The sequence below is a fragment of the Apiospora kogelbergensis genome (assembly GCF_038363985.1).
Source record: "Apiospora kogelbergensis strain CBS 113332 chromosome Unknown utg000002l_segment0_segment0, whole genome shotgun sequence".
NCBI lineage: Eukaryota > Fungi > Ascomycota > Sordariomycetes > Amphisphaeriales > Apiosporaceae > Apiospora > Apiospora kogelbergensis.
Genome location: NW_027117419.1, coordinates 5,145,281 through 5,173,264, shown reverse-complemented (window position 1 = coordinate 5,173,264; position 27,984 = coordinate 5,145,281). Strand labels below are relative to the sequence as shown.

Here is a 27,984-nt window from a genome sequence, read left to right as displayed (position 1 = left end):
AGCTCTGTTCTGACGCTAACCAGGTGCCAGGCAAGCTGCATCGTGGCTTCCTTGCTTAGGTAGCGAGTTTGTCGAGAAATGTGGCCATGCTCTGATCCAATACATTGACGCAGCACTCTCATAACTGTTTCTCTGGTATGCAGTCTATTTCTAATGACATTATGATGTGATGCCAACTTTTTTCACTATACCACAATGACCGACCTCACGCCCCTCTTCGACAGCTTCCTGTCGCAACACAAAGCCTCGCCCACCAAGCGTGCCTTCAGTGTCGACAACCTGGACGAGTTTCTCAAGGAAGCCTACAAGATCAACCAGGCCATAACCTCGCTGCATACCGATCTGCGCAGCATTCGCCAGTCCTATCTCTCCACGGCGCCGCCTCGACGAACCCTGATCCGCTCCGCCCAGCATGACCGACAGTCCCGCCCCCCTCACAGACCGCGAGCGCGAGGAGATCGACGCCAACTCCAAGTCGATGCTGCGCCAGCTGAACGCCAAGATCCGCGAGCTGTCCGAGGCTGAGAACGCGCGCCGCGAGATGGAGGCCGGCCTGATCGCCAAGAAGTTCGGGCGCGGGCTGGGCGCCCTGGGCGCTTGGGCGGCCGGCGGAGGGAAGGTCAGCAAGACAGCGGAGCACGCCACGGCCGAGGATAAAGCGAACATGCTGAACACACACCGCGAGAGCGTGCTCTGGACCCTGCAGCAGCGGCTGCAGGAGTGCGTCAAGACGCAGCAGGGCATGATGGAGGTGCGCCTGCATCGCGAGATGGAGAAGAACCGCAGCGTGCTTGCCAAGGCTACGGGGTCGTCCATGGCGAGCCTGGGTGTGATGCCAGAGGCTGGAAGTCCCGTCAGAGAGAGGAGGAAACAGTCTCAATCACTGCCGCCGGATCAACAACCGTCTTACAGCACGGCGCAAGATTTGTCACCCGAGCAGATCCAAATGTTCGAGCAGGAGAACCATGATATGCTGAAGCATTACGAAAGCACACTGGACCAAGTCAGGTATGTAGATCCCTTTTCCCCTAAATTATTTGGTTTCTGTACCTGTTTCGTTTATGATACTAACACGACAATTCCCACAGGACGGCTGAGAAGTCCCTGATAGAAATCTCGGAGCTGCAAACACAACTTGTCAACAACCTAGCGACGCAATCTGCCCACATCGATCAACTGGTGACAGATTCTTTCAATACGGCGGAAAACGTTGGAAGGGGTAATACGCAGCTGAAAAAGGCGACAGAGAAGCCAAGTATGGCCAAGTATATGTTCTACACCACGTGTGGACTCTGTTCATTCCTAGTTGTCTGGGACCTGATCATATAAGCCAGCGACATTGCACTTGGAATAAAACACCAATACTCGCATGCACCTTATCATCCATCACATGTCCAAACATGAAGCCGTGGATATCATCGTAGGTGGGAATCTTGATAACCACTTAATTGTATGGAGGTTGGCAAAACCATCACATGCCAATTCCCAGATCGGTTGAGTACGGCATTGTTAGGTAGACTGGGTGTTAAAGGATTGGTGCGCTTCGACCTCAACGTCCAACTGGTCTGTCCCTGTTGCGGGACTTTTCCACCAGCCGGCCGTAGCACCATCCAAAACAGTGATCTGCATGCACTTCTTACGAATTACACGTCTAAAGGAACGCGGTAGTATCTGCCCAACCTGAAAATGTGCTGAAATGTATTTTGGAGGGCCATTGTATTATACATAGGAATAGAGTCGCAGAGTCAATAACCGAAGATGCCGGCGGCTTAACGTAATGTTTAGTGGTCAGTGAGCTGATGACCCGGTTTTGGGGCCATGGGAAGTGAATGCCTCGGCGTTGGGGGTGAGATCATAGGCGATTCAAGCACCCTGCCACCGAAATGCAGCACCCACCCAACCACATGATTGAGCCGTTTCATGGCCAGAAAGCCTGGAGCCGACAAGGTCAACCGGGTATGCAGGGTATTGATTAGGTCTGAAGATGAGCGAGCTACGGCTGATGGGATGGCTCTAGTGGTCGTGTTCATTTAAAGTCGGCGCGGGCCTCGCTTTGCGTTCGTGGAGAGTTTACCGTTGTAGTAGTTGTTTGGATGCTCTCCAGCTTTTATTTCTATCAATAGTTCTTTCTCTCACACATGCTCGACGATACGTGCCTCACGAAACGAATAATACCTCGCCCAGGCGGACAAACTCCAGTTTACCAGTCATAGCAGCTCCTTCTGCCCCTCCGATCTCATGCGGTTTTCCCCGTAAACAGGCAACGATTAGGCAATTTACCCCACGGAGTAGTTAGCGAACCCCTGCCTGGAAGAGCCCCGGGCCCCCACGGTCGCCGCAGTGCAGCCTATCGAAACGACCTGAATCCAATCCTCCCACCCGCCTGCGACCAAACCAAACACACACTACAGCTCCAGCTCCAGCTCCAGCTCCAGCTTCCCAGCGACGCTTCCCCAGCCCGTTCGCCCCGCGCCCGCGTTATTCTTAGACACACTGGGCTGAGAGGCTACTGTCCCGCCTACTGTACCAGTCACTGCCCTATATCTGCCTTCCCGCTCCCGGCTGCTGCACTTCCATTCCACCCAACATGCCCAACAACAATTCCTCCAACAAGTTCGACCCTTCCTACCACGCCAATTCAGTCCGCCGAGTCCACAGCATAGCCAAACAGATGTCGCCGCCCGCAGCAACCAGTTTCACCGCCGAGGTCGTCCCTCAGGCGCCTGAAGATCCTCTCTTCGGCTTGATGCGCGCTTTCAAGGCCGATGAGAGCCCCGACAAAGTTGACCTCGTGAGTCGTGCCACCCGCCATCGTATGACGGACTCGCGATTTGGCGCGAGGGGCATTGGCCTTTGCTAACATTCTTCAAGGGCATTGGAGCCTATCGCGACAACAATGCAAAGCCCTGGGTTCTTCCTGTCGTCAAGAAGGTATGTTTTGCTTTGTGGTGTCTTTTTTACGTCATTGACGAGCTCGGAGCGGTTCCGGAGCGATTATTGGAAATGCCCTCACCCCACCTTCTCCTCTACATTTGGCCATGAAGCTAACTGCGTTCCCGCACAATTAGGCAGATGAGGCCCTTCGCAACGATCCCGAATTGAACCACGAATATGCGCCGATTGCCGGACTTCCCTTCTTCACCAGCAAGGCCGCCGAGTTGATCCTCGGCGGTGCCGACTCGCCTGCCATCAAGGAGAAGCGAGTGACATCCGTACAAACCATTTCCGGCACCGGTGCCGTACATCTGGGAGCTCTCTTCCTCGCCCGTTACTGGACTGGCAACAAGAAGGTGTACATCTCCAACCCCACGTGGGCCAACCACAACCAGATCTTCGGCAACGTAAACGTGCCCATCGCCCAATACCCCTACTTTTCCAAAGAGACCAAGGGCCTGGACTTCGACGGCATGAAGTCGGCCATCCTCGGGGCCCCCGACCGATCCATCATCCTCCTCCACGCTTGCGCCCACAACCCCACTGGTGTCGACCCGACGTTTGAGCAGTGGAAGGAGATTGCCCAGATCATGCGGTCGAAGAACCACTTCCCCTTCTTCGACTGTGCCTACCAGGGTTTCGCCACGGGCGACCTGATGAAGGACAACCTGGCCGTCCGCCACTTCGTCGAGCTCGGTTTCGAGCTGGTAATTGCCCAGAGTTTCGCCAAGAACTTCGGCCTGTACGGCGAGCGCGCGGGCTGCTTCCACGCCGTGACGGGCCCCGCGTCCGACGCCGAGTCCACCATCACGCGCATCGCGTCGCAGCTGGCCATCCTGCAGCGTTCCGAAATCTCCAACCCTCCCCTGTACGGCGCGCGCATCGCGGGCACCGTGATGAACGACGCCAAGCTCTTCGCCGAGTGGGAGGAGAACCTGCGCACCATGAGCGGCCGCATCATCGACATGCGCAAGTCGCTGCGGGCCAAGCTCGAGGAGCTCGGCACCCCGGGCACGTGGAACCACATCACGGACCAGATCGGCATGTTCAGCTTCACGGGCCTGTCGGAGGCGCAGGTCATGAAGATCCGGTCCGACGCCCATGTTTACATGACCAAGAACGGCCGCATCAGCATGGCCGGCCTGAATACGGGGAATATCGACTACTTCGCCAAGGCCATGGACAAGGTGGTCCGGGATACACAGTAGATGAGATGATGATGTGCGTGCGACGAGTTGTTGGTGTTTGTGTTTGAGGGGAGTTCGGCTCCGATCTTAATAGCGGATGCATATTTGATGGGAGATCTCCAATTTCGTCTCCATAGATGGCAGGACCAAAAGTTACGTAGTTCATGAAAAATGTTCCTAGGAAGATCAATAGACTACACTGTCTACTAAATGGCAGTAAGGCCCCTTGCTCATTCGCTCCTCGCTCCTCTTGACCTACGAATGAAAGGCCAGCAGATTGATTGATCGATTGCCGGGTAGTGAACGATAGACCCCAAAAAGACCAAACCAGTCGAAAATGAAAATCAGTGCGATTGTAAAGGCATGTAAATTTCAAGATTTCGCGTTTCATGGTAAAGCTACATCGAAGACTGGACAAGCAATGGTGCCTAGTTGTCGCACGCTGCGTAATGAGCTTCTCGTTGCTCTGGTGAAAATCCGGCTAAGGCAAAGGCAAGTCAATTCCCCACGTTCAGCAACAAAGAACGTCAAGGTGTGTGCAACACACCACCAACTTCAGACGAAACCAGCATATTTTTGGCCGCACCTCACTACCCTACTCACCTTTTTTTTGGGCGCATTCTGCAATATGAATTTTGGGCTTGGATACATCCTTTTACACCCAGCCAGGTGAAGGTGATCTTGACAACAGATCATGGTGCGTGTTTTACCCTGGAAGCGCCGTGCTGCGGCGGGCAACACGCCAACCAAGACAGATCCGGATAAAAAGTCCGGGGCGTCGCCATCGCCTTCCGTTGCCCCCAACAAGAAGCGGAATAGACAGTCAAGAGCTCGTATGTCGAACTACCCTGCCCATTTCAACAATTCATTTGCTAATGCTCAACGCGCGCAGACCGGTCTGGTTCCACCTCGCCGCCGCCGGAGCCATTGCAAGAAACGTAGGCATATATATATGACTTGCCACATGAGAAGATGGAGGATGCTGATGGCGCATTTGCTAGGTTTATGATCGAAGGGCTCAGCGACGATGACCGCTACCACATGGTCGAGGATGAGCTCCTCGACACGGCGCGGCAGTTCACGGCGCACCTCCACGCCGCCGAGTACCTGCGGCTGAAGGACGCGGCCAAGTCCCAGAACGCGACCGTCATCAGCCAGATCTCGCGCCCGGTGGTCGGGGGCATGTCGCGGCTCGTCGAGAAGAAGCGCGACAGGGCCGGCTTGCTCAAGAAGCAAGAGGCTGCGATTCGAAAGGCAGGGAGAAGGGATGATGGCTCCGACTCGGACGACGATGTCGCTCCGGACAGTGCGCTCAAGGGGACGTCGCTGTATACTCTGATGGCGAGTCCGCGGAAGCGTGTGGCGCGTTTGGACAAGATTGGTTCTTTTCCCAATTCGACACGCGCGGCGGCTGGGTTCGGTGCTAGATCCAGTGACGCCCCGGATTCTTCTCGTCTGCCGTCGATTTTCTCATCGTCGCCTCCACGACGTCTCACTTCGGTCGCCGTGGACCTGGATGAAGACGATAGCGATGACCTAGGTGCGCCGACTCGGCGATCTAGCACGATACACTCTTCGCCGAAGCGGGTATTAGGTGGCAATCGCAACAGCGACAAACCCCGTACGCATGATCCGGCCCCGATTACTGGCAAGAAGCGGTCGTCTACTATCACGAAGATGTCATCATCTACCCCAACCACAGAACTGTCTAGTGAAACCTCTGGTGATGATTCGGATAACGATATCTTTGGTGTCAAGAAACGAAATGCGCAGCGCAACACTCGTGATCGCAAACGGGCCAAAACTACACAACCAGCTACCACCAAGGCTAAAACTACATCATCATCATCAACTATATCAAAGAAAAACTTCATCCCGAGCTTCTTGTGATTCCTAGCCTTGGTAAGGGGTCTCATACGGTCTCTCGGCCTGGGGCGTGATACGCGCCAGGTGCCGCCGCTGCTTATTTTCCCAATCCACCAACGCCGAATGCTGGGTGACTCGGTTATCCCAGACGACCACGGTACCCTCTTCCCACTTGACGCGCACATGGAAATCGGCTCCCCAGGCCAGATGGCTATACAGAAAGTTCAAGATGGCATCCGACTCCTCTTTCTTCAAACCAACAATATCTCGCGTGACTGCGAAAGATGATTAGCATCCCGCGGCCTAATTGATATGCGTCACGCTTTGGCCCCCCACTGTACTCGCTTACTTACATTGCGGGTTGACATATATCGCCTTCTCGCCCGTGGCTGGGTGTGTCCGCACAACGGGATGCACATTCGCCACCGGCTCCCGGCGGACGACGCCGCCCCGCGCCAACGAGGCGGCGGCCTGCTCGAACCCCGAATGCGTCGCCTGCAAGCCGTGCAAGCGCTCCCGGAACAGCGGGCTCAGCCGGTTGTAGGCCTCGGCCGTGTTGGCAAACAGCGTGTCGCCGCCCGTCTCGGGCTTGTCGAGGATGTACAGGAACGTGGTGCCGGGCGGCTGCTGCTCGTACGAGACGTCCGAGTGCCAGGCGACGGAGCTCGTGCGCGCCGCGAAGAACTGCTTGGAGGACTCGTCGCCCTCGCCGCGGTGCACGAGGTGGACCTCGGGAAACCCCGCGGGCGCGCCCGACGACGGGTGGATGTGGTGCCGGCCGAAGTAGCCGCCGTAGTCGAGCGCGGCCTCGATCGGCAGGTCCTTGAAGTCCTGGCCCCGGAACGCGACGACCTTGCGCTCGGCGACAAAGCGTGCCAGCTGGTCCTTGCCCGCCGCGCTCAGACTGCTCAGCTGCAGGTTGCGGATCTCGGTGCCGGCCGAGGGCGTCAGGTCGCTGCGCTCGGTCGTGCCCGAGGCGGGGAACAGGTCCGGATACGTGCGGTCGGCGTCCTGGCCGTGCTCGTGGTGCTCGAAGGGTTCGAGGGGCGGGTACTTGGTCTCGGCGTCCCAGGTGGGCAGGTAGTGGGGGTACTGATTGGGTGGTGGGCATTGGATATCAGCGGCGGCGCTCTGGACTGAACTTGGCGGTTTCTACTTACTTTGGCACCTCCTTCCTCGACGTCCTTGTTATACTCGGGCGGCTGCAGCTCCTTGTAGGCGCCGAAGTGCTGGGGCGTGGACAGGCTCTTGGGGGCAGAAGCCGGCACGGTCACGGTCACGGTCGAGGTAGCTGATGGTGCCATGATGACGGCGATGACGATGATTGGGTTCTCTAAGGTCTTGCTTAGCCAGGGAAATATCTACAACCTTGGAATGTTTAGGACTTGGATATAGCCATACCCCAAGGATAGCGGATGGTCTATTTATGAATACATATACCGGAAATCGGATGCAGCGTAGCCACCCCCTCCCCTCACTTGGAGGTAATGGTGTGCGCATCACGCAATATAGGAATGCTATCACACACATTCACTACCACCGCCCAATGACGCCCTCTTGTCGCGTCTGTCTCCGACTAATTCCCGGTTGCAACACATCATCGCCAATGGTGCGGGTGGCGATGCCGATGGACGTAGGCTGTGAGAGCGAGCCATACATATCAAATAATACTGATGCCACAACCCACTTCCACCCACCATCACATCATGACTTCACCTCCCAAGCCCCCCGCACCCTATCGCATTCCTATCGCTATCGGCAATCGATGCGTGATGGGATGGGGTTCACTCCTGGCAGTGGAGGGTATGTTGCTATTGGAGTAGCTTAGCACGCCATCTCCAACTCATCCCCTTCGGCCGGCTTTGGGGGGGCCGAGTGGTCGGATGGTTAAATTGTTTTCCGGGGGCTGGTGGTGGTGTTGCGGATGTCCGTCATATGCAACCCTGCCGATGCTTACTGTTTCTGCTGCTGCTCTTTCATCGTTCATGCATTTAAGGGAACGGGGGTTGTGTTGGGGACTACCTCGGATATCAAGAGCGCCGGGACGTGCAGAGGATCACCATCTGGGATAACATTGTTGGTGGTGGAGCTCGCCAACATTTACGCACAAAGGTGAAATTCTGCTCTAAGCTCTGAACGGCGCGAGCAAGCAAGAAACGAAGGTCGACGTGCACTGATTGCGGACTGCAAAGCTGCTGACGATCTTGGTGGCAAGGTGGGAAAGAGCGACGTGAGACGTGACATGTGCTCAGACCTCAGGCCGAGACGTCAACGCTATCCCTCAAATCCACCCTCCACATGCAATTTTTTCTTCGTTAATTCTTTGGGAATAAGTAAAACCCCCAGAGCCTCGTTGTTGGTCATGATGCTTTTCTCTACGCAGAACCAGCACCTGTTATCCTTGTCAATCCCTCGTTATGCAGTTGATTATCAACTGTGGGGGCCGAGGCCAACAACATCTGGAGTGGGATAGGGGTAATCTTTCGCATGCCGAATAAACGCCATAATGCCATATCCATTCACTTCTGCTGTTGCTAATACTACTATTCTTTAAGGGGCTCCTCGAGCGACATGTCTTCGAGGCTATTTGAGGCCGCCGTGACAGGAGTCTCCGGCCGGCCCACAGGACCCAGCTTCTCCAGCTCGGCGAGCCGCCTCCTCGTCTCCTCGGCCTCCTTCGCCTGCTGGGCCTCGTCCTCCTTCCTGCGCTCCTCGGCCAGCATGGCCTCGAACTCGTCGTCGACCTCGGCCTCGTCCACCGTGCCGGCCGGCCCGGCCTCGGCGATGACGTTGCCGACCTCGTCCACCTCGCCCATCTGCTCCCGCAGCCGGTCCACGATGGCGTCGACCTCGTCGGCGCCGCCCGTCTGGGCGTTGAGGCTCTTCAGCGCCGCCGTGCTGGACCGCATGACGCCGACCAGCTGCACGTTGTCGGCGGCCTGCTCCACCTTGGCCGCCACCTCCTCGAGCTGGCTGAGCGTGGCGTAGCGCGTCGCCAGCTGCGCCTCGGCGCGCTTCTTGGACTTGAGCGCCGCCAGCGCCGCCACGCGGTTCTTCTTGGCGACGGCGGCCTGCGCGCCGAGGGCCAGCTCGTCGATGCGCTTGTTGAGCGCGTCCGTCTGCTTGCCGAGGTCCTCCGTCAGCTCCTTCAGGCGCGCGATGGCCGTGTCCTCCTGCGTGATGGTCGCGGCGTCGGCGCCCGTCGCGTCGGGGCTGCGGATCTTGACCGTGGTGCCGTCCGTCGCCAGCAGGGCCTTGTCTCGCGAGAGGAACGTCAGCAGCACGTCGAAGTCGGCCTCGGACATGGTCACGCCGTCGCCGAGGAGGTGCTCGAAGGTGCGGCGGAAGTGGTTCTTCGAGAAGGTGCGTTCGAAGCGCGACGTCCGGTCCCTAGCCTGGCCGTCGAACAGCTTGGCGCCAGTCTCGAGGTTAGACAGCACGACGAACTGGCCCTTGGGCATCTTGCCGTTGGCGCCTGGTTGGCCCAACACACCTGCCGTGCGTAGGCCCCATGTCATAACTCCCAGACCCAGCGACCCCCAGCTCTTGTAGTATATGCTTTCGCGGCTCTTGGTAAAGGTCGGCAGGGGCATCATTTCGTTGGTGGCGACGGCCTCGGCGAGCACGGTGCCGAGCGAGAGCGGCTGGCCGTACTTTTTGGTCTCGAGGGAGCGAAGTAGGGAGTCGTCGATCTCGAGGATAAAATGGGATCGCTGTGGTGAGCGGGACGGGGCGTGGCCGGCTAATAGGGCGGAAGAGAGGCCGCGCTTCCAGGCGGAGAGGTTTGCGTTGAAGCCATCGGGGTTGATGGTGCGGAGTGGCGTGAAGTCCGAGTACAGGGCAGGCAAACGGGCTCTGGATGGCGGGTCAGCAACAGCGATAATTGCGAATGGGATAGAGGGGTACAAACGGGCGGAAGTCCTGTTCGTTCTGAACAAGGTAATCGAGGAGTTCGCTCATGGTGGGCGTCGGGCAGCGACCGTCTTCGGCAGGCTTTGTTTGCCCCGAGCGCTGGTCTTGGGAAGTTCAGTACATGCAGAACCCGGCCTGCCGTTTCGTTATGGGCGGGTGGCGATTAATGGGATTGTATGTTTTGCATGTGCAAATGCGATGGGAAAATAGTCGAACTCGAGAGAGAGAGAGATAAGGAGGAGGGAGGGTCACGGTTGGCTTATCGGATGCAATCAGGGCGACGTCACTGCCGATGGTCTAAAGGTCCCTGGAAAAGGGAGAAACGGCGCTAAGGCTTGGGCGGTTTAGCGGGTCGATCACTAATTTGAAGCTACCAGCTCACGTCGCATCGAAGGATTGTAGCCAAGCAACCAAGCAGCCAGGCAGCACTCGGCTAGCCATTTTGCAATATATAAGAGAGCCCTCTGCGTGAGGTCTTCAACCAATTCTGTAAATGAATATCATTCCAATGCCATCCCATTGAACATCGTTGCTACCATGTCTGCCGTGGAAACCGTGACTCTGCAAGTCAACGACTTGCACCGACTTGATGTCCCCGAGCCACCGCCGGCCGCCGTTTCCACTTCGTTGAACCGTCGCGGGCTCCAGCACCGCCCGGAACCACCGGTATCTCCAGATGGCTTGAATTCCAGGTCGTCGCCGATTCCAGGGACAGCACCAACCCCCAACCAAGCCGACAATGGCCCCCAAGAGACCAGAACCCGGCCGCCCGCCGCCACCATCCTGCTGACCATGGTCCCGCTCTGCCTGTCGGTGCTGCTGTCGGCGCTGGACCTGACCATCACGACGCCCGCCATCCCCTCCATCGCCGCCACCTTCGGCTCCGCGAGCGGCTACGTGTGGGTCGGCAGCGCCTTCGTGCTGGCCATGAGCGCCGTCACGCCCGTCTGGGGCTCCGTCTCCGACATCTGGGGCCGCAAGCCCGTCATGCTGGCCGCCCAGGCCGTCTTCTTCGCCGGCAGCCTGCTGTGCGCCCGCGCCCCGACCATGACCGCCGTGATCGCGGGGCGCGCCGTCCAGGGCCTTGGTGCCAGCGGCATGGGCACCATGGTCAACACCATCATTTGCGACACCTTCTCCATGCGCGACCGCGGGCTCTACCTCGCTGTCACTTCCATTGTCTGGGCTGTCGGCAGCGCCGTTGGGCCTGTTCTTGGTGGCATCTTCACCACTAAGCTGGATTGGCGTTGGTGTTTCTACATCAATTGTGAGCCCGGTTGATGCGTTTCTCCTATCTCCCTTTTATGAATTGATTGACTGACATGGCTGTCTGCCTAGTGCCAATTGGCGCTATAGTATTTGCTGTCATAGCGGTGTTCCTGAAACTGCCAACTCCCAGAACACCGGTACTGGCCGGTCTCAAGGCCATCGACTGGGCCGGCAGTTTATTGATCGTCGGTGCCGCCCTCATGGTTCTCCTGGGCCTCGAGTTCGGAAACGTCACCTTCCCCTGGTCCTCGGCCACCGTCATCTGCTTGATCACGTTTGGCGTCGCCACGGTTGGCCTTTTCGTTGTCAACGAGTGGAAGCTGGCCGCGAACCCCATCATCCCCCTGCGTCTCTTTAAGGACCGTTCCTCCGTGGCGTCCTATGCCGTCTTCTCCTGCGGCAACTACATCCTTACCAGCCTGGCTTTCTACCTGCCCCTCTACTCGCAGTCCGTGCTCGGCGCCGACGCCCTGACCTCGGGCGTGCATCTGATCCCCCTCATCGTGTCCTGCTCGCTGACGGCGGCCTTCGCGGGCGCCTTCATCCAGAAAACGGGCCGCTATCTCATGGTCATGTACGTGGCCCAGGCTCTCTTGGCGCTGGGTACGGGGCTGTTGATCTACCTGAAGTTCGGCGAGCCCCTGACCAAGCTGGTCGTCTTCCAGATCATCGTGGGCATGGGCGTGGGTATGAACATGGAGCCGCCCTTGTTGGCCGCCCAAGCTGCCGCCTCCAAGATCGACACCGCTGTTGTCATCGCCACCATGGGGTTCATCCGCAACATCGCCACCTCCATCGCCATCGTCGTCGGTGGCGTCATCTTCCAGAACAGTATGGACACCAAATACGAAGATCTGGTGGCTGGCGTAGGCCAGCAAGTCGCTGTTGACTTCAAAGGGGATCATGCCGCGGCCAATGTGGAACTCATTGGCTCCCTATCGATGCAGGACCAAGGTGCTGTCAGAAGGGCCTACTTTGACTCTTTCCGTGGTGTGTGGATCATGGTGAGTTATCTACATCCGCCCCGGATTCTCATATCTCAGCTAATAACATGGTATTGCAGTGCGTCATAGTTGCCGGCCTATCCTTGGTCGCCAACCTGTTTGTACGTGCTCATCACTTGAGCGTGGAGACACAGGAAGTGGTGCTCGGCGTCGATAGAGCAATGGAAGGGGAGCGAAATCAGCAGGCTCTTCGTAGTGTATCGGGTGAGAACACTGGGAGCCATTCAGTTGAGTTACAGGAAGGCGTAGCAAGTCAGGTGAGGCTGCGGTCGTGAGGCTCACTAGGCATCATAGAGGTCCAAGTCAAAGAAATTCTCCAACATTGAACTATCGCAAATTATCATATGATATTCTAATCCGTCTCATATCATCGGTCCGTCACCTACCCCACGCCTCATGCCCCTATCTCAATGCTCAACCTGCACTGTTTTGTATCGACCTCTACCATGCCGCTGCGACTCAACGTTTGTTTCACCCTTGCTTCCACTTGCGGTCGAACTCGTCAATGGCCCGGCTCGCTTCGGCCTCTCTTTGTCGACGGACGACGGCAGCATCGACGGCGCCAGAGCTGGCCCTGCTAGCCTCAATGCGCTCAGTGAAGTCTGGCTTTGCATCTGTGTACCGGCCAAGCATGTATGATCTAGTTGCATTGGCCGAAGGTTCAGTTAGATGCTTCTATCTCTACTTGTTCTGCAAGAGCTTGGGATTGGTCCTCACGGCTGTTTGGCTTTCTTGTTGCCCCCTTTTTTGGGCCGGTCTTGAGATGTTGCTTTGGTAGCTGGCATTTTACGGCAATGGCTCTCGTTGATGTTCTGGTCAGGTTGTCGATACGCCTTTGATTTACGGACAGCTCTAATATCAATCTGAGTCGTACTATGTGTTCTACTTATACTCCGTGATTGATCTTGCTTGTGCTCAGTCCAGCCCCAATAGAACACTTCAACGGCGCACACTGGAGGCTCAACTGATCACTGTTCAGTACGCGCTGTCTGCCTGAGTTTCTACCGTTGGTTGCGAATGGCTACAGGTTTTGTCACTCGGTAACATAACCTGAGCATCCCTTTTGCTCACTTCTTCTGCTTACTTCCATGCCCAAATTCGGTGGAGTGAGCAATGGCTTGAGAACGGCTTTGACAAAACCTGAATGCGGCTGCCCCTGGCCCATCCCATTGCTACACACGTGATTTCGAGCTCAAGGTACTCGGCTGGAGGGCTCCAACCTACTCGGGGGTGTCGTTCAATCGCCGCCTGCCTCGGCCATCTTGGATGCGCATGAAGGTGAATTTGGGTAGGCTATCTTTAGTGACAATGCAAAACCTGTACACATTATTATTGGTGGTTGCATGAATTGCCAAAGTCTCAGCAGGCAGGCAGGCGGAAATCCTTACCCTGACAAAATCTGTCCATTAGCAACTGGGCTCCTAGCTCCTGCATGCGCCGCGCACCATGAACGGCAAAACCTGCGTGGCAAAACCTGTTTGACAAAACCTGTCTTGAAATCTGCCTAGCTGCCTGCATGCCAGAGCCTGCTTGACAAAACCTGCTGGACAAAACCTGCCGGCAGAGACTGCGCAACCCAATCTGCATGGCAACCCCGACAGCCTGCTGCTGAGAGAAGATCAGGCAGCGAATCTATTGCCTTTTTGCCTCGCTGTTACTGCGTATCGAATGGATGTTAGAATCGTTATTTCATCAATCTCTTGGGCGCCTCCATATATAAAAGGGAGCTAGACGTCGGAAAACATGATTTTGTCATTTTCCTTCCTATACTCAACCATTTCCCCTGATTCTACCACACTCTTCATTCCCACACTCACCAATAACCAATCCAACTCAATATCGAATTCAATTAGTTCCACCATCGCCTCAGGCGAGAGGCTCATCTGCGATGCCTTTGGATACACGGAAGATCCCCCAGTCAGACTGGGATCGCCACCAACATACCATCAGAGCGCTTTACCACAATGAGAAGCTGCCTCTCTCGAACCAAAAGGGAGACCGATGTGTAGTCAGTGTCATGAGAGAGGAACACGGTTTCACTGCCAGGTCAGTCGCATAGCAATAGCCTCTTTCCAGCCAATTGGCTAACCCAATATCTTGTAAAAGCCTGTCGCAATATGAGGCACAGCTCCGCCGATGGGAATCTCAGAAGAATCTCAAAAAGCACGAATGGGCATTTCTGCTCCCGCAATACGATGCAATCGTTGCTCGAGGGTGCCAAGCGCGGATCATCTCATCGGGATTCCCCCTGAGCGAGAGCAGGATCATACGCGCCAGGCGTCACTTACAAAACTCTGGACGCATGAGCAGCGTGGCGAGAGCACCCCCACAAGCGTTTGTGGAGTACCAAGATTCCAGGAGAGACTGGATAAGATGTTCTTCTGCGAATCAGGCGCCAGATCGTAATCAGCCATCCATCCAGATGCCAGCAACCCTTGCTCTACCGAATCCTAGAAGCCTTGGAGCTACTCAGTCAGTAACGGAGATTGACGATGACTTAGAAGCTCTGCAATGGCCTCAGTCGAGCTTGATCTCTAGGGACATCGGCTCGGCTGATCTCCATGAATCCACAGGATCATACCCAAGTCCCGGCTTTGGGCCTTCCGGGCAACTGACCGTCCGCGAATCAGTAAGAGCCGCCGGGGCACTCGAAAGATCCCATAGCCCTGTAGGACATTCGAACTTCAGGTCGAGCAACGGTGAACTGCTTCTCAGCTATCCAAGAAACACAGGGCAACCATTCGCAGGTTGTTTGGTAACAAGATCAACTTTCCACGCAACGCATGTCCCCGTCGGGCTGGGCGTTGATGTCACTCTACACCCGATTGCCCAACAAATGATTGGCCAGCTCTCGTTTCTGGCTTCGAACGACATGGGGATAAGCAGTCTCGAACTTTCAAGTAGGGAGCCAAGAAACGATGTTCCTACGCTGGTCAAAGCCATCGCCTACAGCTATTCCAATCGAACAGAAGTGTCTCGACGAGCACACCACGATACCGTTTTCGGGCTTCTACGACAAGACAAGTCGCTACAGTACGGCTTGCAAGAGCTTTTCCAAACTGTACAACCGAGTGTGGGCATGTGTCTTGCAGACAACCTTTTCCGGCACGCGGTCGAGACAGGCGACCACCAAGCTACGAATATGATTCTGGAAATGGCTCGCAGCAAATTCGCTTATGCCATCAACCCGGACAGGATCAAATGTACCATTACTGGACGAGACGGGCATTTTACACCGCTGGAGGTAGCATCGGCACAACGAAATGTCGAGCTTGCACGGTTGCTACTCAAAGTTGGGGCAGACCCCAACCATTCATTTTGGAAAGGGTTTGACCATATCCAAGGAGCTCTTGAGTCCACCCTGTGGACGAAAGTGAGACCACCTAACACGCCTCCGCCGGTGAACGCCGAGCTCATTCAACTTTTTATTGCTCATCACGCCAAAGTTCGCCCACAGACGCTGCAACTGCTCTTGCAATATCCTCTCATCGAAAGGGGGGTCGTGAAAGATGTCATTGAACAAATTGAGCCTGAAGATCATGGACTGTACTTTCCTGCCACAGCACACAATGACACAGTGCTCAAAGATTCAAGAGGAAGAATTTATCTTAATATCGAGAACCTGATATCAGATATCGTGGAGACATTCCAAAATTCAACATCCTTGTCGGCAATAGTTGGCCTCTTCTCAAAATGCGACGCCGCAGTTTGTGGACCATGTGCACAGTTACACCAAAGCAAGATGTCGTTCATGATCCAGATTGCTGCCCGACGCGGGAATATTGGCTTGGTGGAGTTCATGTTGCCCATGGTTTCTCCCGCGCCTTTGCAGGAACTTCTCGTAGCAGCGATACGAAGTGGTGAAAAGAAATTGATTGATCTTTTGCTTGAGAGCGGTGCTACTGTCGATGGACCAGCAGCAGTTGTAATGACTGATTCCAGCACATATGTATCCAGAGATGAGAAGTTACCGTTCTTAAGGGAAATGACCCCTTTGGCGGAAGCGATTCGCAGCCAAGATGAGACTCTGATCAGACGCTTAGAGGATCTTGGCGCTCTATCCTGTATAGGTGCCGGGAAGGAAAAGCATTTCAGGGCGGCCACAACCGCAGCAGCATATACCGGCAACATCCTCTATCTACAAAAGCTGCTTGAAAAGGGCTTTGAACTGGGCGGTGCTTTATTCGGTAGCGCCTTAAATGCGGCAATCGCAAACGACCATTATGAGGCCACCAGCCTTCTGCTGGTTAATGTGGGCGCTGATGTCGGGCCCCGTGACGATATACTATCTGCATTGGGAACAGCAGTATCTCGTCGAAATAAGTGGGCCTTTGATCTCCTCATCGAGTTCATGCCTAATGTTCAAAATTACTGGCGCCTGAACCAGTATCTTGATTACCAAGACGCGATACTGTGGGGCAATATAGAGGTCTTGAATTGCCTTGCACTGTTGGGGATAGCTTCCGGCAGGAATAGGTGTGAGACCCTGACATTTGCGGCCCTAGCCGGCAACAAGGTGGTCCTAGAATGGCTCTTGGAGCACGGCGGGGCCCAGGCTGGAGTGTTATCAGGTGAGCTATCGCCTCTCGCTGCGGCTGCTGTACGAGCTGATGCCGAGATGGTGGAGCTTCTTATCAACAAAACAAATGTAAGGGACGAGCTGGCTCTAATGTTTTCCATGCTATACAGCGAAGACATATTCAAGACGCTCCTTTCAGCATTTACCTCCCAGTTTCCGGAAGGATCTCCAGGATTTGGTGGTATAATCCTCACCAGAGCGGTCCATGGCCATAAAGTCTACGAAATCAGCCAGTTGTTGAAAGCAAGGATAGACACGACAGCCATTGCAAATTGGATTTTCCTCTTTGACACGAGAATAATTCCAAAGCTTACAGCTGGGAAGGAATATACGTGGGAAAAGAGGCTACAGGATGAAAGTAAACTTTCGAAAGAGTTTGAAGGGCTGAGTGCCCTTGGTTACGCCATAATTATGAAGGGCCACGAAAGTGAGAAACAGGTCGATATGTTGCGAATGCTCCTCGAAGCTGGTGGCGATATGAACAGATATGCCAGCAACTCTCCTTTTCAGACACCGCTCCTACTCGCGATTCGAAATGGGAAAATGGAGCTACTTCCATTACTTGTGCAATATGGGGCAGATGTGAACCTACGACTACGTGGAATGCGTCACACACCGCTTCAGCTGGCTTGTCAACAAGGCAGTTTCGAAATGGTGGCATTTTTGCTACAACGGGGAGCGGATGTCCGGGCCGCGCCATCACCGGCCAATGGAGGCACCGCATTACAGATGGCGGGCCAGTCCGGAAACATCAAAGTTGCTCAGCTACTTATCGACAACGGAGCAAACGTCCACGAGCCGCCGTGTCAATTTGGTGGCCGCACAGCATTCGAAGGGGCAGCGAAAGAGGGGAGGATCACCATGCTGGAGTTCTTGTGGGCACAAGCCTGCCCAGCAGGCTTTCCGCGAGCCGAGCTCGAGCGGGCACGGTCGTTTGCCGAGGGGGAATGCCACAGGGGATGCGTCGAGTACATTGACTTGTTGCTGATGATTGTGGGGGATGCGAGGACGCCGAGGCTTTCTGTTAGCTAGAGCGAGAGGGATGAAGAGAGCAGAGAAATGTTCCGCAAAGGCCATGACAAAACTTGTAAGACATTGATCCGGAGCCCACTCCTTTACTTGTTTGACCATTTACAGAATGGAGAGACTGATTGCGAGATGACGTATCGGAGGTGGAGGATGATGACTTCCTGCCTCATTCATCTTGGGTAATGTCTGATTTTTCATATGGGTGATTATGGGTGTTCCAAGATCCAAAGGGTGGGAAGACGGCGGAGGCTTACAGAAGCATTAGTTTTACCTAATGTTAACCCCTAAGGGGATGCTTACTTCAAAAAGCTAGCTAATATTTAAAGCCTGCTTATATAAGCTAAGATTATATGTATTAATCCACCCATAAGCATCAGCCATCTTTTCAAAGTAAACACCGCCTGAATCTCGATGGCTGACAGGCTACTGACACCCTTGCCCTTGCCCACTCCTGTTTCATATGGAACAGGTAACTTCCGGCGGGGTAGATGTCAGGCTGCAATATTATCAATCCTCTTCCACAACAAAACATCCTTCTACTTCCTAGCCCGAATCGACGTGATGCAACTACTTGATCAACCTACATATATCCAGACCCATTCTGACCCAGAAAAATGGAGGGACATGCCGCATCTTCGCGTATGGCACTGCGAATGCAGCGTCAAGACCTGCGAATACGGCATATTGAGCAACGAATGAAACGTCAAGAACTACGGTTTCGACATGACAAAAGACGAATGATGAGTCGCCCAAGAGGAGCGAGTCAAGGGGGAAGCGGATCATCTGCCGTCTCAGAGCCTTCTTCGGAGCTAGAGCTCTCTTCCGACCTGGGCAAGCGATTGGTCCTCAAAGGTTATGCCATCACGAGCAGAACAATCAACTTGGGGGATGCTTTGGTGTGGGCCGCACTCAAAAACCTCAAGGAGGAAGTTCAGCTACTTATTAGACAGGGAGCTGACGTGAACTTTGTCAAGATCCATGGCAAGAGCCGACGAACCGCGCTTATGAATGCTGCCGCTTTGGGCGTTTGTAGCACCATTTCTATGTTGACCGACGCCGGTGCTCATTTAGATGAGACAGACGAGGATGGGAACACAGCCCTGTTATATGGCGTCTGGAACGGTCATCTGCAGGCTATTCAACTACTAGCCGACTTAGGAGCCAGCATCACACATCGGAATGATGAAGGCAATGGTATACTTCACATAGCTGCTATGGCGGGCCATTCCGATATCACGTTGGCATGCCGCAGAATCAGCATGGAAGTCGACGTCAATGATGTCAACCAAAGGCAAAGAACCCCGGCACACTTGGCATGTCGCCATGGAAAACTCAGTGCACTGCAAGCTCTCGTCAGCTGTGGTGCGAAGATCGACATGAGAAGTGTAAACAGCATTACGCCTCTATTTGAAGCTGCAGTGCAAGGGCAAGCTGCAATGATGTATGTTCAACCCGCATAGGTTGCATGAGACTAAGAATACATATCCATTGACTACTAAATAATCATGGTTCATAGGGAATACCTTCTGGAACAGGGTGCAGACCCCATGGCTGCTGACTTGAACGGGAATACCCCATTGCACGTTGCAGCCAGAGGCGAGTCTGTAGCAATGGTTCAGATTCTATTGAGATACAACGTCGACATTAACATCAGGAACACCAGGCCTGAGAGACACAGTCCTGTAATGACAGCTGCCAAGGCTGGTTGCACTGGAATTATGAGCCTCTTGATTGAGCACGGAGCAGATTCTTTGGCCACCAACAGTTATGGTGCGAGTTTGCTGCACATCGCCGCCGCCTGCAATCGCACTGAAACGATACAGTTTCTCGTGGAGAACGGGGCCGACATAGAGCTAAGGAACAACAAAGAAGAAACTCCTCTGATTTGCTCAGCAACCCGAGGGAAGAGGGACGCAGTCCGTTTGTTAGTACACAGCAAAGCCAGCCTTGACCAGCAGGATATCAATGGCGCTACAGCACTCCACTGGGCGGTGCGTAAGAAAGATAAACTTCTTATTGGTTATCTGATGAAGCAGCAGGCAGATATTGAGATCAAAGATTACAAGGGCATGACTGTGCTGATGTTGGCCGCCGCACATGGAGATAAAGACATTGTCTCTTTACTACTAGGCAGCAACGCCAATACAGCAGCAAAAGACAAGGAAGGGAAGACTGCGTTGCATCTGGCTGCCCAGAAAGGATGGACCGACTTGGTTAGACTCTTGATCGATAACGGGGCCGACCCAGCCGCTGAAACAACCGATGGTCGACGATCCGAGAAACTAGCTCAGGATAATGGTCACGATGGCACTGCGGCTTTGCTCGCCAAGTATACATTGGAGCACTCGAAAAAATTTGAATTGGCAACGCTGGTGGCAGCTGCGGCAAAAGGCAACGTTGTAATATTGGCTCGCCTTTTGGAAAAAGGAGATGTGGCGGTAAACGAGTTGGACTCGAATGGGCGCAGCGCGCTTTCAACAGCTGCAGAGAACGGCCACCTCCAATCGATTGAGCTTCTGATTAGTCGAGGAAGTCATGTCGATGGGAGGGATGCAACTGGAGAAACGGCCTTATGGTGGGCATCATGGAATGGACATACACAGGTTGTCAAGAGGCTGCTTGAGCTCAAGGCATCTACCGAAGTGTGTGATTCGGACAAGCAGAGTCCTCTCTGCGCCGCAGCCCAAAGAGGACATGATCTGACAGTGTCCATTTTGGTTGGATGTGGCGGGGATGTCAATTCTGTCACGGTTTATGGAAAGACACCTCTTATGTTTGCCACAATTGCCGGCAATCTCCAAATGGTACAGCTTCTAGTCGATAATGGTGCGGAGGTGGAGTATTCCCATCGCGACACAACTGCTATGTCTTTAGCTGATGCTACTGACCATGAGGATATTGCAGACCTCCTACGGAGTGCGATAGAGACGTCGATGAGTGCGTGGTCTGGCGACAGTAGGCAATCCGAGCACGCGGAAACACCATTGTCGGCTGCACTTGTGGAGGCTGCAGAATTGGGTCAAGCGGCGGAGATTCTACGATTGATCAAAGCTGGAGCAGATCCTCATGGGATGAGTAGCGGAAAAATGCCACTTGTTTCTGCAGCCAAAGGAAGAAATACCAAAGCTGTGGAAGTTCTTCTTGGCAGCGGTGTCAAGATCGACTGCGCGGACGCTGAGGGTAGAACAGCGCTTGGCTGGGCTGTCTCGGCAGAGGATCTCGATATCATCAGGGTTCTTTACGGACACAATGCAAACCTCGATTTCCTCGATGGCAGGAAGCAGGCGGCAATTAGTCTCGCTGCGCAGTATGGAAAGGAGAAGTCTGTCCGTCTCTTGCTGAGCCTAGGAGCACGGACAGATATACAAGACAAGTGGTTTAGGACACCATTGTGGTTTGCTGCCGAAAACGGTCACATGGAGGTTGTGAGCGCATTGCTTGAAAACAGATCCAACATTGAATGTATCGACGACCAAGGAAGAACACCGTTGATCATGGCGATACAAGCAGGAAACTGGGGCCTCTGCAATATGCTTCTGGAAAAGGGCGCACAGATGAGAACAGAGTCGGAAGGGAATCATTCGCCTCTCTCGTTGGCGGCACAAGAAGGACACGAATCGATTATCGGGCTTTTGATTGATCATGGAGCATATTTGAACCATGAGGCCGCCGAATGCAGGACTCCGCTGATATTGGCAGCAAGAGAGGGCCACACCATGGCGGTCAGGATTCTCATTGAGATGGGAGCAGACACTAATCGGAGAGATATCCACAACCGAACGGCTTTGTCTTATGCAAAGGAGTCGAACCACGAGCTTGTGGTAAAGCTGTTGTCACAAGCCGGTACACTACGTGGCGGCAACGAGCGAGCCCTTCAGAAGATGGAGCACGAGAACGTCAATAAAAGGATGCAGCATCAATATGCACCCCTTTCCAAGGGATTCATCCGAATTCTCGAACTCCATCCTGGCAAGACCGGAGACCCCATTTCATTTGAGCTCCATAACGTGGACCTGGTCAAGGACTATAGCCTCCCTTTCGAGGCGCTGTCTTATGAGTGGAAGGGCAAAGTTGGCAGTGTTCCAGTTCAGTGCAACCAGGATAGACTGCTCATCACGCCGAATTGCGTCTCCGCCATAGAGAGACTCCGATACCAGGACAAAACACGAATGCTCTGGATCGACGCGATCTGCATCAACCAAGAAGACAAAGAAGAGTGCAGCAGCCAGGTGAAAATGATGACCAACATCTACAAGACAGCCAAAAAGGTGTTAATGTGGTTGGGCGAGGAAGGCCCAGACTCGGATCTTGCTTTTAGTAGCATTCCGACTTTGGCCCATGCGTACGAGGAAGCACTAAAAAGCGAGGCCTATCTTCTTCAAGCCACAGAAACCGAACGATCCTATGTACTCCATCAAGCCCCAGTACTCCAACAAGCCGTCGACGCCATAAAGAATAAGGAGCTGGTCGTCGATGGTTGGGCGGAGTTAGTCACGCGATCGTATTTTCAACGAGCCTGGATATTCCAAGAGATCATTCTGGCCGGGTCGGGAGGACTTGTGATGTGCGGCAGTCGGTCTAGTCCCTGGGACACATTCAACGCGGCTTTGAATGGTTACCTTGCATGGAGATATGACTATGCCGACTTCTATGACGAATTACATGATACCCTCAAGTTCAGCATCGACTACTTCAAAAAGCATGGCCATTTGCTCATCGAGAACGCCATCTGCAACATGTCATCGCTCGGCTGTAGTGATGCACGAGACAGGGTGTTCGCTACACTGGGCATCGTGGAACCGGGAATCATTCTCGATGCTGACTATACAAAAACCGTACAAGAAGTCTTTCTTGAGGCTAATCGTATAATCGCTCGTAATGGTCGTTTTTTGTGGAATTATCAGCAAGAAACCGAGACCGATAGACAACTCAAAGGCCTGGGGGTAATTGGAGGTCTTCCGTCTTGGGCGTTTGATTTTACGCGACCAATCGTTAAAAACAGACATCCGTGGAAGGGGGCAAAAGACTTCAGCCACTTCATGACCTGTCGGCCAATAACATCAGGGGTGGCTCTCCATGTGAACGGGTGTATCCTCGACAGGATTGTTGCGGCCGTTGCTATCACAAACGAGAAAGAAACGTTCGAGATTTTGAAACCTGTCGTTCAAGCAATGGAGAAACAGCACCGCGGAATTCACGACTTATATCCTTTTGTTGGCAGGTCCAGCCCTGACGCCGGTACAACGGAAAACGAGAGCCAACCGCGTCAAAATACATATGGAGGTGCTCTTCTTGGTGCAATCCTCGGGTACGACCTATCATCGGAGAGTCAACTTTACTTCGGTTCCTACTTGGCGTGGAAGATTTCACAAGATGATGACATTCCTGGAGATCATGTCTCCAAATCCCCCCATCATATCTTCAGAGTCGTGTTGCCGCCTGGAACGCTCGGTCACGGGAGTCCAATACCTTCGACCTCGATGTGTGCAGATGCATGGAGAGAGAGCATATGTATGACTGGAATCTGATTTACACCGAGAAAGGCCGCATAGGCTTATCGATCGGGCCACGAGCCGGTGTGGACATGGAAGTTACCTTGATGGGAGACGCAAGATATCTCATCGCGCTTAGGAAGCATACAGAGGGTTCCGATGAGTGGTATGAAAGAGGCGGCGAGGTCTTTTTCTACGGCTGGAATGAACAGAATATCCAAACTTTGCAGGATATCGACGAGGATGCCGAGGTAGTCAGACTGGAGCTTCGTTAAAAAGCAGGGGACTTTACTGTATTGCCGGGGACCGCGTTGAGATGTGAAAAAGGGGTACAGTTGTATGTGTGTATTGAGGAGTCGCAGGTGGACGGCAGAAAACCGGGCCTGGGGCGACGTCGTTGGTGGGAAAACCAAATAATGCTGCAGCTGCAATAGGAAAGACGCCGGCTCTCTCCCCGTTCTCTTCACATGTCCGCCAATCATCTGTGAGGCTGCTCCAATACCAATGCTTGGTAAATGTGTGATGCTGGCAAGTTGAGTGGGATGGATGAATACTTCTACACGCCTAGGATTGAAACTTCATCTTGGACTGATACCTTCTTGCGAGTTCTATTACTACCACTGTACTATAAAGCGAGAAAGAACCTATACGATGCGTACTGTAATAATCAGAGCCTTGGGCCTCCTAGCTGCCATTGGCGTCTCGGGCCATGCGGTAGTGGAGACGCCAACACCACGTAGGGTAAGTAAATTATCGCTTGGGACTATTCCATAAGCTTGCGAGAGAGACTGACATTGCGAGGATAGACTGGACCAGTGCAGCGGGAGCGTTGCGGATCTGCTCTTACGGCGCAGCTCGAGAAAGGTAAGTCCTCCCCCGGACGTCCAAAAAGAGCCAGTCGAACCGGTCTGATGCTGTGCCGTCGCAGACACCGCAAGCCCCATTGAAGATGCCATGAAAAAGGCGGACGAGAACTACAACTGCAACGCCTACCTGTGTCGAGGGTATCAGCTCGAGGACAACCTGGAGTCTGTCCAGGCTGTGAAAGCGGGTGGTGTTATCGACTTCCACATTGACCTCATCGCAGGGCACCACCCTGGCTACGCCGTGAGTACTTTCAAGGTCGGTAGGATTGATGTCGTGATTGACTGACATCTGCAATGGAAAGAATGTGTCAGTGGTTGACCTCAGCACCAATCAAGTCATCGGCGAGCCACTGCGGTACTGGGCAGACTGGCCGGATTCGACTTCTAGACCCCCACGGAATGATAGTATGTCACACTTTTCCTCTAATATCGCTGGCCCATCTTGCTAACGCGCGTCACAGTTGACTTCAATATCACCATACCGGAAACCCTCAGCTCGGCATGCGATGTAGCTGGGAAATGTGCAATTCAGTGGTACTGGTGGGCGAGCAAGAACAAACAGACCTACGAGAGTTGCGTGGACTTCTATTTGGAGTAGCACCCAAACTATTCTGGGGGGTGACGGGAATGATTTCAAGGTCACTGGCCGAGTTTCGCTGGCTCTGTCGTTGCTAGGAACATATCATTGAGATTGGGAAAGTTGCAAACCTACGAGGTTTACTTCTGAGAGACAATGCGAGATCAGCTTCCATACCAGCTGCGACCTACCCGAATTGGATTGTCAATAATTGGCGGGACATGACAATGACGACTGCCATTATCTCAGGCTAACATCGTAGAATCAACATGATGTGACATCCAGATCGTATCGTTATTTACAATTTGTCGTAAGTCTTGCAGCATCTCGCACACGATAGTCAGTCAATCCCGGCAGCGCCTCCACGAAATCAAATCCAGGAGCAGCGCTCGCGAATCCGCCAAAGCGGTCCCGGATGCCAATGACATTCCACAAACCGACATCGCTAACCTGGAAGTCCGCCTGCGCCGTCTCTCCCGTGACGGGGTCCGTTGCAGCCGCCAGCTCCCGCCCAGCCGTGATCTCGTCCACCCCAAGTTCGGCGGCATTGGCGTCTTGTGCCTGGTCCCGGCGAAGCGGGTCTGCCAGCAACCGATTGGCGCACAGCATGGCGCGCACGAAGGCCACTGTCGCATTGTAGCCCGTGGTATCTACGTTGGCCACGGTAGACGTGCGCACGGTCAGCGCCTGCGACGAGAAGGGGGCCACAAAGTCGGCCACGCGCGCCAGAACATGCACTCCCGACGACGCGTTGGCTTGGGCACCGCCCGCGAGAAACGCCGTGTACGGGTACGTAAGCATGGTGGCGTAGACAGCGGAGCCGTTGCTCAGATGGCCGTCGAGCAGTGCCTGGTAGCGCAGAGGCGTGCTGCCGACGACCTGGAACGAGTAGTCGGCCCCGTACTGCAGGCCGTGGAAGCTCAGCAGCCGGCGCAGGACAAACGAGTAGCCGCTGAGGGCCGCGTCGACCATGATGGGCTTCCCGCGCAGGTCTTGGACGGTGCCAATGGCGGAGGTGGCGGCGAGGACGATGTCGCTGCCCTGGTCGAGCTGGCCCAGCACAGTGAGGTTGGCCTTGGAGTTGAAGACGAGGTTAACGGCGTTGTCGATGGTGCCCGTCAAGATGTCGTAGGTGCCTGCAAGCAGCCCATCGTAGGCAAATGAGGAGTTGGGGACTTGCGTATAAGTCACATTCAGGCCCTCGTTGGCGAAGTAGCCGAGTTGGTTGGCGATGGAGTAGGTGGCAGACTTGACAAATGATGCATACTCGATGGGGGTGGTTGCTCGTACCCCGCCGCTGAGTCCTACAACCCACTACTGCAGATTGATGAAGGAGGACCAATATAGCTTCGCATACAGCATTGACAACACTCGTTGTGTTCTGTTGCTATTTTGCTATTTTGTTGTCTATGTTTGTGCCGATGATGGACAATAGAATATTTGCCATCGAGTGGATTGTTCAACCTTCGTAAACGTGAATAAATGGCCATGGCAAACTGTGACATGGCTCAGTTGCCTTCTGAACCCGTTGTCATCAAAGCAACGGTCAGAGAAACGTGTGGTATTGCACAATAAGTAATCAACATAACCCGTTCTGCTTCCAGTCCTTGATTTCATTACCAACCAGCAAATTGGCCGGGTGTCCTAAGCCGGTGCAGTGCGTATTCCATCTCAAGCAGGAGACTTGTACCATCCTTTCTCTCTTTGGAATATACTGGGATAGTTTGAGGTCAGTTGACGAAGCCCTCGAAAACGCGCCATTAGGGTGGGGTTCAATGGAAGGGATGGACTGGGCTACTCCGATTGGCATCTTGATCGAATTGTAGAACTAACCTGAAGATACTTGTCTCGGGGTTGTTTGCAGTTGGCGAATGGGTCCGTGATCTTGATCATGCAGAGTACGTGCCCCAGGTGAGGGATGGTCTGTTAAACACAATCGAACGAGGAAAAAACCGAAATATTCAACATGATCTTCCAGGACAGAAACCGCTTTGGTTAGTGCGGTTGGAAGCATGCATTGCGGTAAGCTTCCACGGGAAGTCAAGACCACTTTACTGTTCAAGAATACGAGGCCTTCGTCGGGAACACACATGATCACCGATGAATATGTGGATTTCAAATATACTTGCGAAACAAGCCATATAAATAGATATCATCACTTATATATGGAGTAGGCTAGGGACCAAGCATATACCCTTCCGTACCCTCATCCGATCTCTGGATATCCAACGCTTTCATGTCGAAACCCCCTAGACACCTGATATTGAGAGGCTGCAGGTTCATATTTCGATGGTAGACCCCAAGCATATGCTTCCTCCTTTCGGGAGCCATGTCGTCAAAGACCGAAATAGGGGGTCCGGCCACCTCATGGAAGACGAACACGCCGCACGTCTTGCAGTGATGGGGACCACCGCCAAACTTACCTCCGTACGAGAAAGTGTTCTCCCAGCTGCGTATCGGGATGTCGACTTCGCTCTTGGTGGGGTACACCCCGATGTAGCCAGTCTGTAAAGATAGATTCTCAGTGACTGCAGACTCGAGGATAGCATGCCGATTTACTTACCCTCGCGCATTTGCTGCAGTTGTCTTCTTTCACCTCTTGCTCCTGGAGCGGAACCAGAAGAGTGGCTGTCACATTCCCACAGTGACAGGAGAATGCATGGGGCGGCCCTGTGTTGGTCGATATGTCAGGATATTGGCGATCTTCGGTATGTGCGACGGTGACAGTGGACCTAGAAATATTCAGCAACACGTCATGCAAGTTGGTTGGCTTAGAGACTCGGAAGGAGCCATCGTACTCAATGCCAAAGGGGTTGACCCCCTGAACAGCCCGCACATTGACCAGCAGCGCGCCCTTCAACGGACCCGAGCGATGTTCACCCACCACACCTGTACCACAGTGGCCGCAGAACTATGTTAAAGTACGTTGTCTTTAAACCCCCAATTCCTTATCATGCGGCACATTCAACCTCTTTGGCGTGAATACGTACCTTGTCCATCGCTACACCAGAGTCGTATTCTATCAGACGACCATCATCCCTCGTGACCACGAAGCTTCCTTCGGGCGGCGACAGCCACAAGTAAGCCTTCTTGGAGCAGAGACCACAGGTACATGCAATAGCAGTTGTAATTTCCGAAGGCAGTGACAGTTTGAAGCGAAAGCGACCGCAGTGGCAGTTCCCATCGTAGTGTTTGGCCTGCGCCTGGTCCATGATGAAAGCGCGAAATGGATTAAGTTGTCAGACCCATTGGTAAGACGAGCGGGGCTG

The 27,984-nt window shown here is 54.0% G+C and overlaps 12 protein-coding genes across 12 annotated transcripts; 7 read left to right on the top strand and 5 right to left on the bottom strand.

Annotated features, from left to right (window-relative positions):
• Positions 1-195: 195 nt before the first annotated feature.
• PG998_004634 (snare protein syntaxin-like protein 18/UFE1) lies at positions 196-1,329 on the top strand (the record flags this gene model as incomplete). The annotated part of the gene is made up of 3 exons (XM_066871452.1): positions 196-359; positions 412-1,008; positions 1,089-1,329. The coding sequence occupies 3 exons, from the start codon at positions 196-198 to the stop codon at positions 1,327-1,329; spliced, it is 1,002 nt and encodes a 333-aa protein (XP_066735202.1).
• Positions 1,330-2,587: 1,258 nt separating this feature from the next.
• Positions 2,588-4,142, top strand: PG998_004633 (aminotransferase class I and II; the record flags this gene model as incomplete). Its single annotated transcript, XM_066871451.1, has 3 exons — positions 2,588-2,791; positions 2,872-2,931; positions 3,069-4,142. The coding sequence occupies 3 exons, from the start codon at positions 2,588-2,590 to the stop codon at positions 4,140-4,142; spliced, it is 1,338 nt and encodes a 445-aa protein (XP_066735201.1).
• A 673-nt stretch (positions 4,143-4,815) lies between these two features.
• On the top strand, positions 4,816-6,011 carry PG998_004632 (uncharacterized protein; the record flags this gene model as incomplete). The annotated part of the gene is made up of 3 exons (XM_066871450.1): positions 4,816-4,954; positions 5,014-5,059; positions 5,123-6,011. 3 exons carry the CDS (start codon positions 4,816-4,818, stop codon positions 6,009-6,011), a joined length of 1,074 nt encoding a protein of 357 aa, XP_066735200.1.
• A 3-nt stretch (positions 6,012-6,014) lies between these two features.
• Positions 6,015-7,291, bottom strand: PG998_004631 (alpha-ketoglutarate-dependent taurine dioxygenase; the record flags this gene model as incomplete). Its single annotated transcript, XM_066871449.1, has 3 exons — positions 6,015-6,262; positions 6,341-7,079; positions 7,148-7,291. The coding sequence occupies 3 exons, from the start codon at positions 7,289-7,291 to the stop codon at positions 6,015-6,017; spliced, it is 1,131 nt and encodes a 376-aa protein (XP_066735199.1).
• A 1,239-nt stretch (positions 7,292-8,530) lies between these two features.
• PG998_004630 (Snf7-domain-containing protein) lies at positions 8,531-9,947 on the bottom strand (the record flags this gene model as incomplete). Its single annotated transcript, XM_066871448.1, has 2 exons — positions 8,531-9,842; positions 9,898-9,947. The coding sequence occupies 2 exons, from the start codon at positions 9,945-9,947 to the stop codon at positions 8,531-8,533; spliced, it is 1,362 nt and encodes a 453-aa protein (XP_066735198.1).
• A 489-nt stretch (positions 9,948-10,436) lies between these two features.
• PG998_004629 (MFS general substrate transporter) lies at positions 10,437-12,447 on the top strand (the record flags this gene model as incomplete). The annotated part of the gene is made up of 3 exons (XM_066871447.1): positions 10,437-11,166; positions 11,238-12,172; positions 12,232-12,447. 3 exons carry the CDS (start codon positions 10,437-10,439, stop codon positions 12,445-12,447), a joined length of 1,881 nt encoding a protein of 626 aa, XP_066735197.1.
• A 196-nt stretch (positions 12,448-12,643) lies between these two features.
• On the bottom strand, positions 12,644-12,957 carry PG998_004628 (uncharacterized protein; the record flags this gene model as incomplete). Its single annotated transcript, XM_066871446.1, has 2 exons — positions 12,644-12,812; positions 12,890-12,957. 2 exons carry the CDS (start codon positions 12,955-12,957, stop codon positions 12,644-12,646), a joined length of 237 nt encoding a protein of 78 aa, XP_066735196.1.
• A 1,103-nt stretch (positions 12,958-14,060) lies between these two features.
• PG998_004627 (uncharacterized protein) lies at positions 14,061-17,783 on the top strand (the record flags this gene model as incomplete). Its single annotated transcript, XM_066871445.1, has 2 exons — positions 14,061-14,218; positions 14,279-17,783. The coding sequence occupies 2 exons, from the start codon at positions 14,061-14,063 to the stop codon at positions 17,781-17,783; spliced, it is 3,663 nt and encodes a 1,220-aa protein (XP_066735195.1).
• A 611-nt stretch (positions 17,784-18,394) lies between these two features.
• On the top strand, positions 18,395-23,547 carry PG998_004626 (uncharacterized protein; the record flags this gene model as incomplete). The annotated part of the gene is made up of 3 exons (XM_066871444.1): positions 18,395-19,221; positions 19,297-23,088; positions 23,172-23,547. 3 exons carry the CDS (start codon positions 18,395-18,397, stop codon positions 23,545-23,547), a joined length of 4,995 nt encoding a protein of 1,664 aa, XP_066735194.1.
• Positions 23,548-23,923: 376 nt separating this feature from the next.
• PG998_004625 (uncharacterized protein) lies at positions 23,924-24,736 on the top strand (the record flags this gene model as incomplete). Its single annotated transcript, XM_066871443.1, has 5 exons — positions 23,924-24,013; positions 24,094-24,136; positions 24,201-24,398; positions 24,451-24,543; positions 24,600-24,736. 5 exons carry the CDS (start codon positions 23,924-23,926, stop codon positions 24,734-24,736), a joined length of 561 nt encoding a protein of 186 aa, XP_066735193.1.
• A 273-nt stretch (positions 24,737-25,009) lies between these two features.
• On the bottom strand, positions 25,010-26,608 carry PG998_004624 (uncharacterized protein; the record flags this gene model as incomplete). Its single annotated transcript, XM_066871442.1, has 2 exons — positions 25,010-26,029; positions 26,549-26,608. 2 exons carry the CDS (start codon positions 26,606-26,608, stop codon positions 25,010-25,012), a joined length of 1,080 nt encoding a protein of 359 aa, XP_066735192.1.
• A 282-nt stretch (positions 26,609-26,890) lies between these two features.
• Positions 26,891-27,927, bottom strand: PG998_004623 (uncharacterized protein; the record flags this gene model as incomplete). The annotated part of the gene is made up of 3 exons (XM_066871441.1): positions 26,891-27,220; positions 27,279-27,626; positions 27,706-27,927. The coding sequence occupies 3 exons, from the start codon at positions 27,925-27,927 to the stop codon at positions 26,891-26,893; spliced, it is 900 nt and encodes a 299-aa protein (XP_066735191.1).
• Between the last annotated feature and the right edge of the window lie 57 nt (positions 27,928-27,984).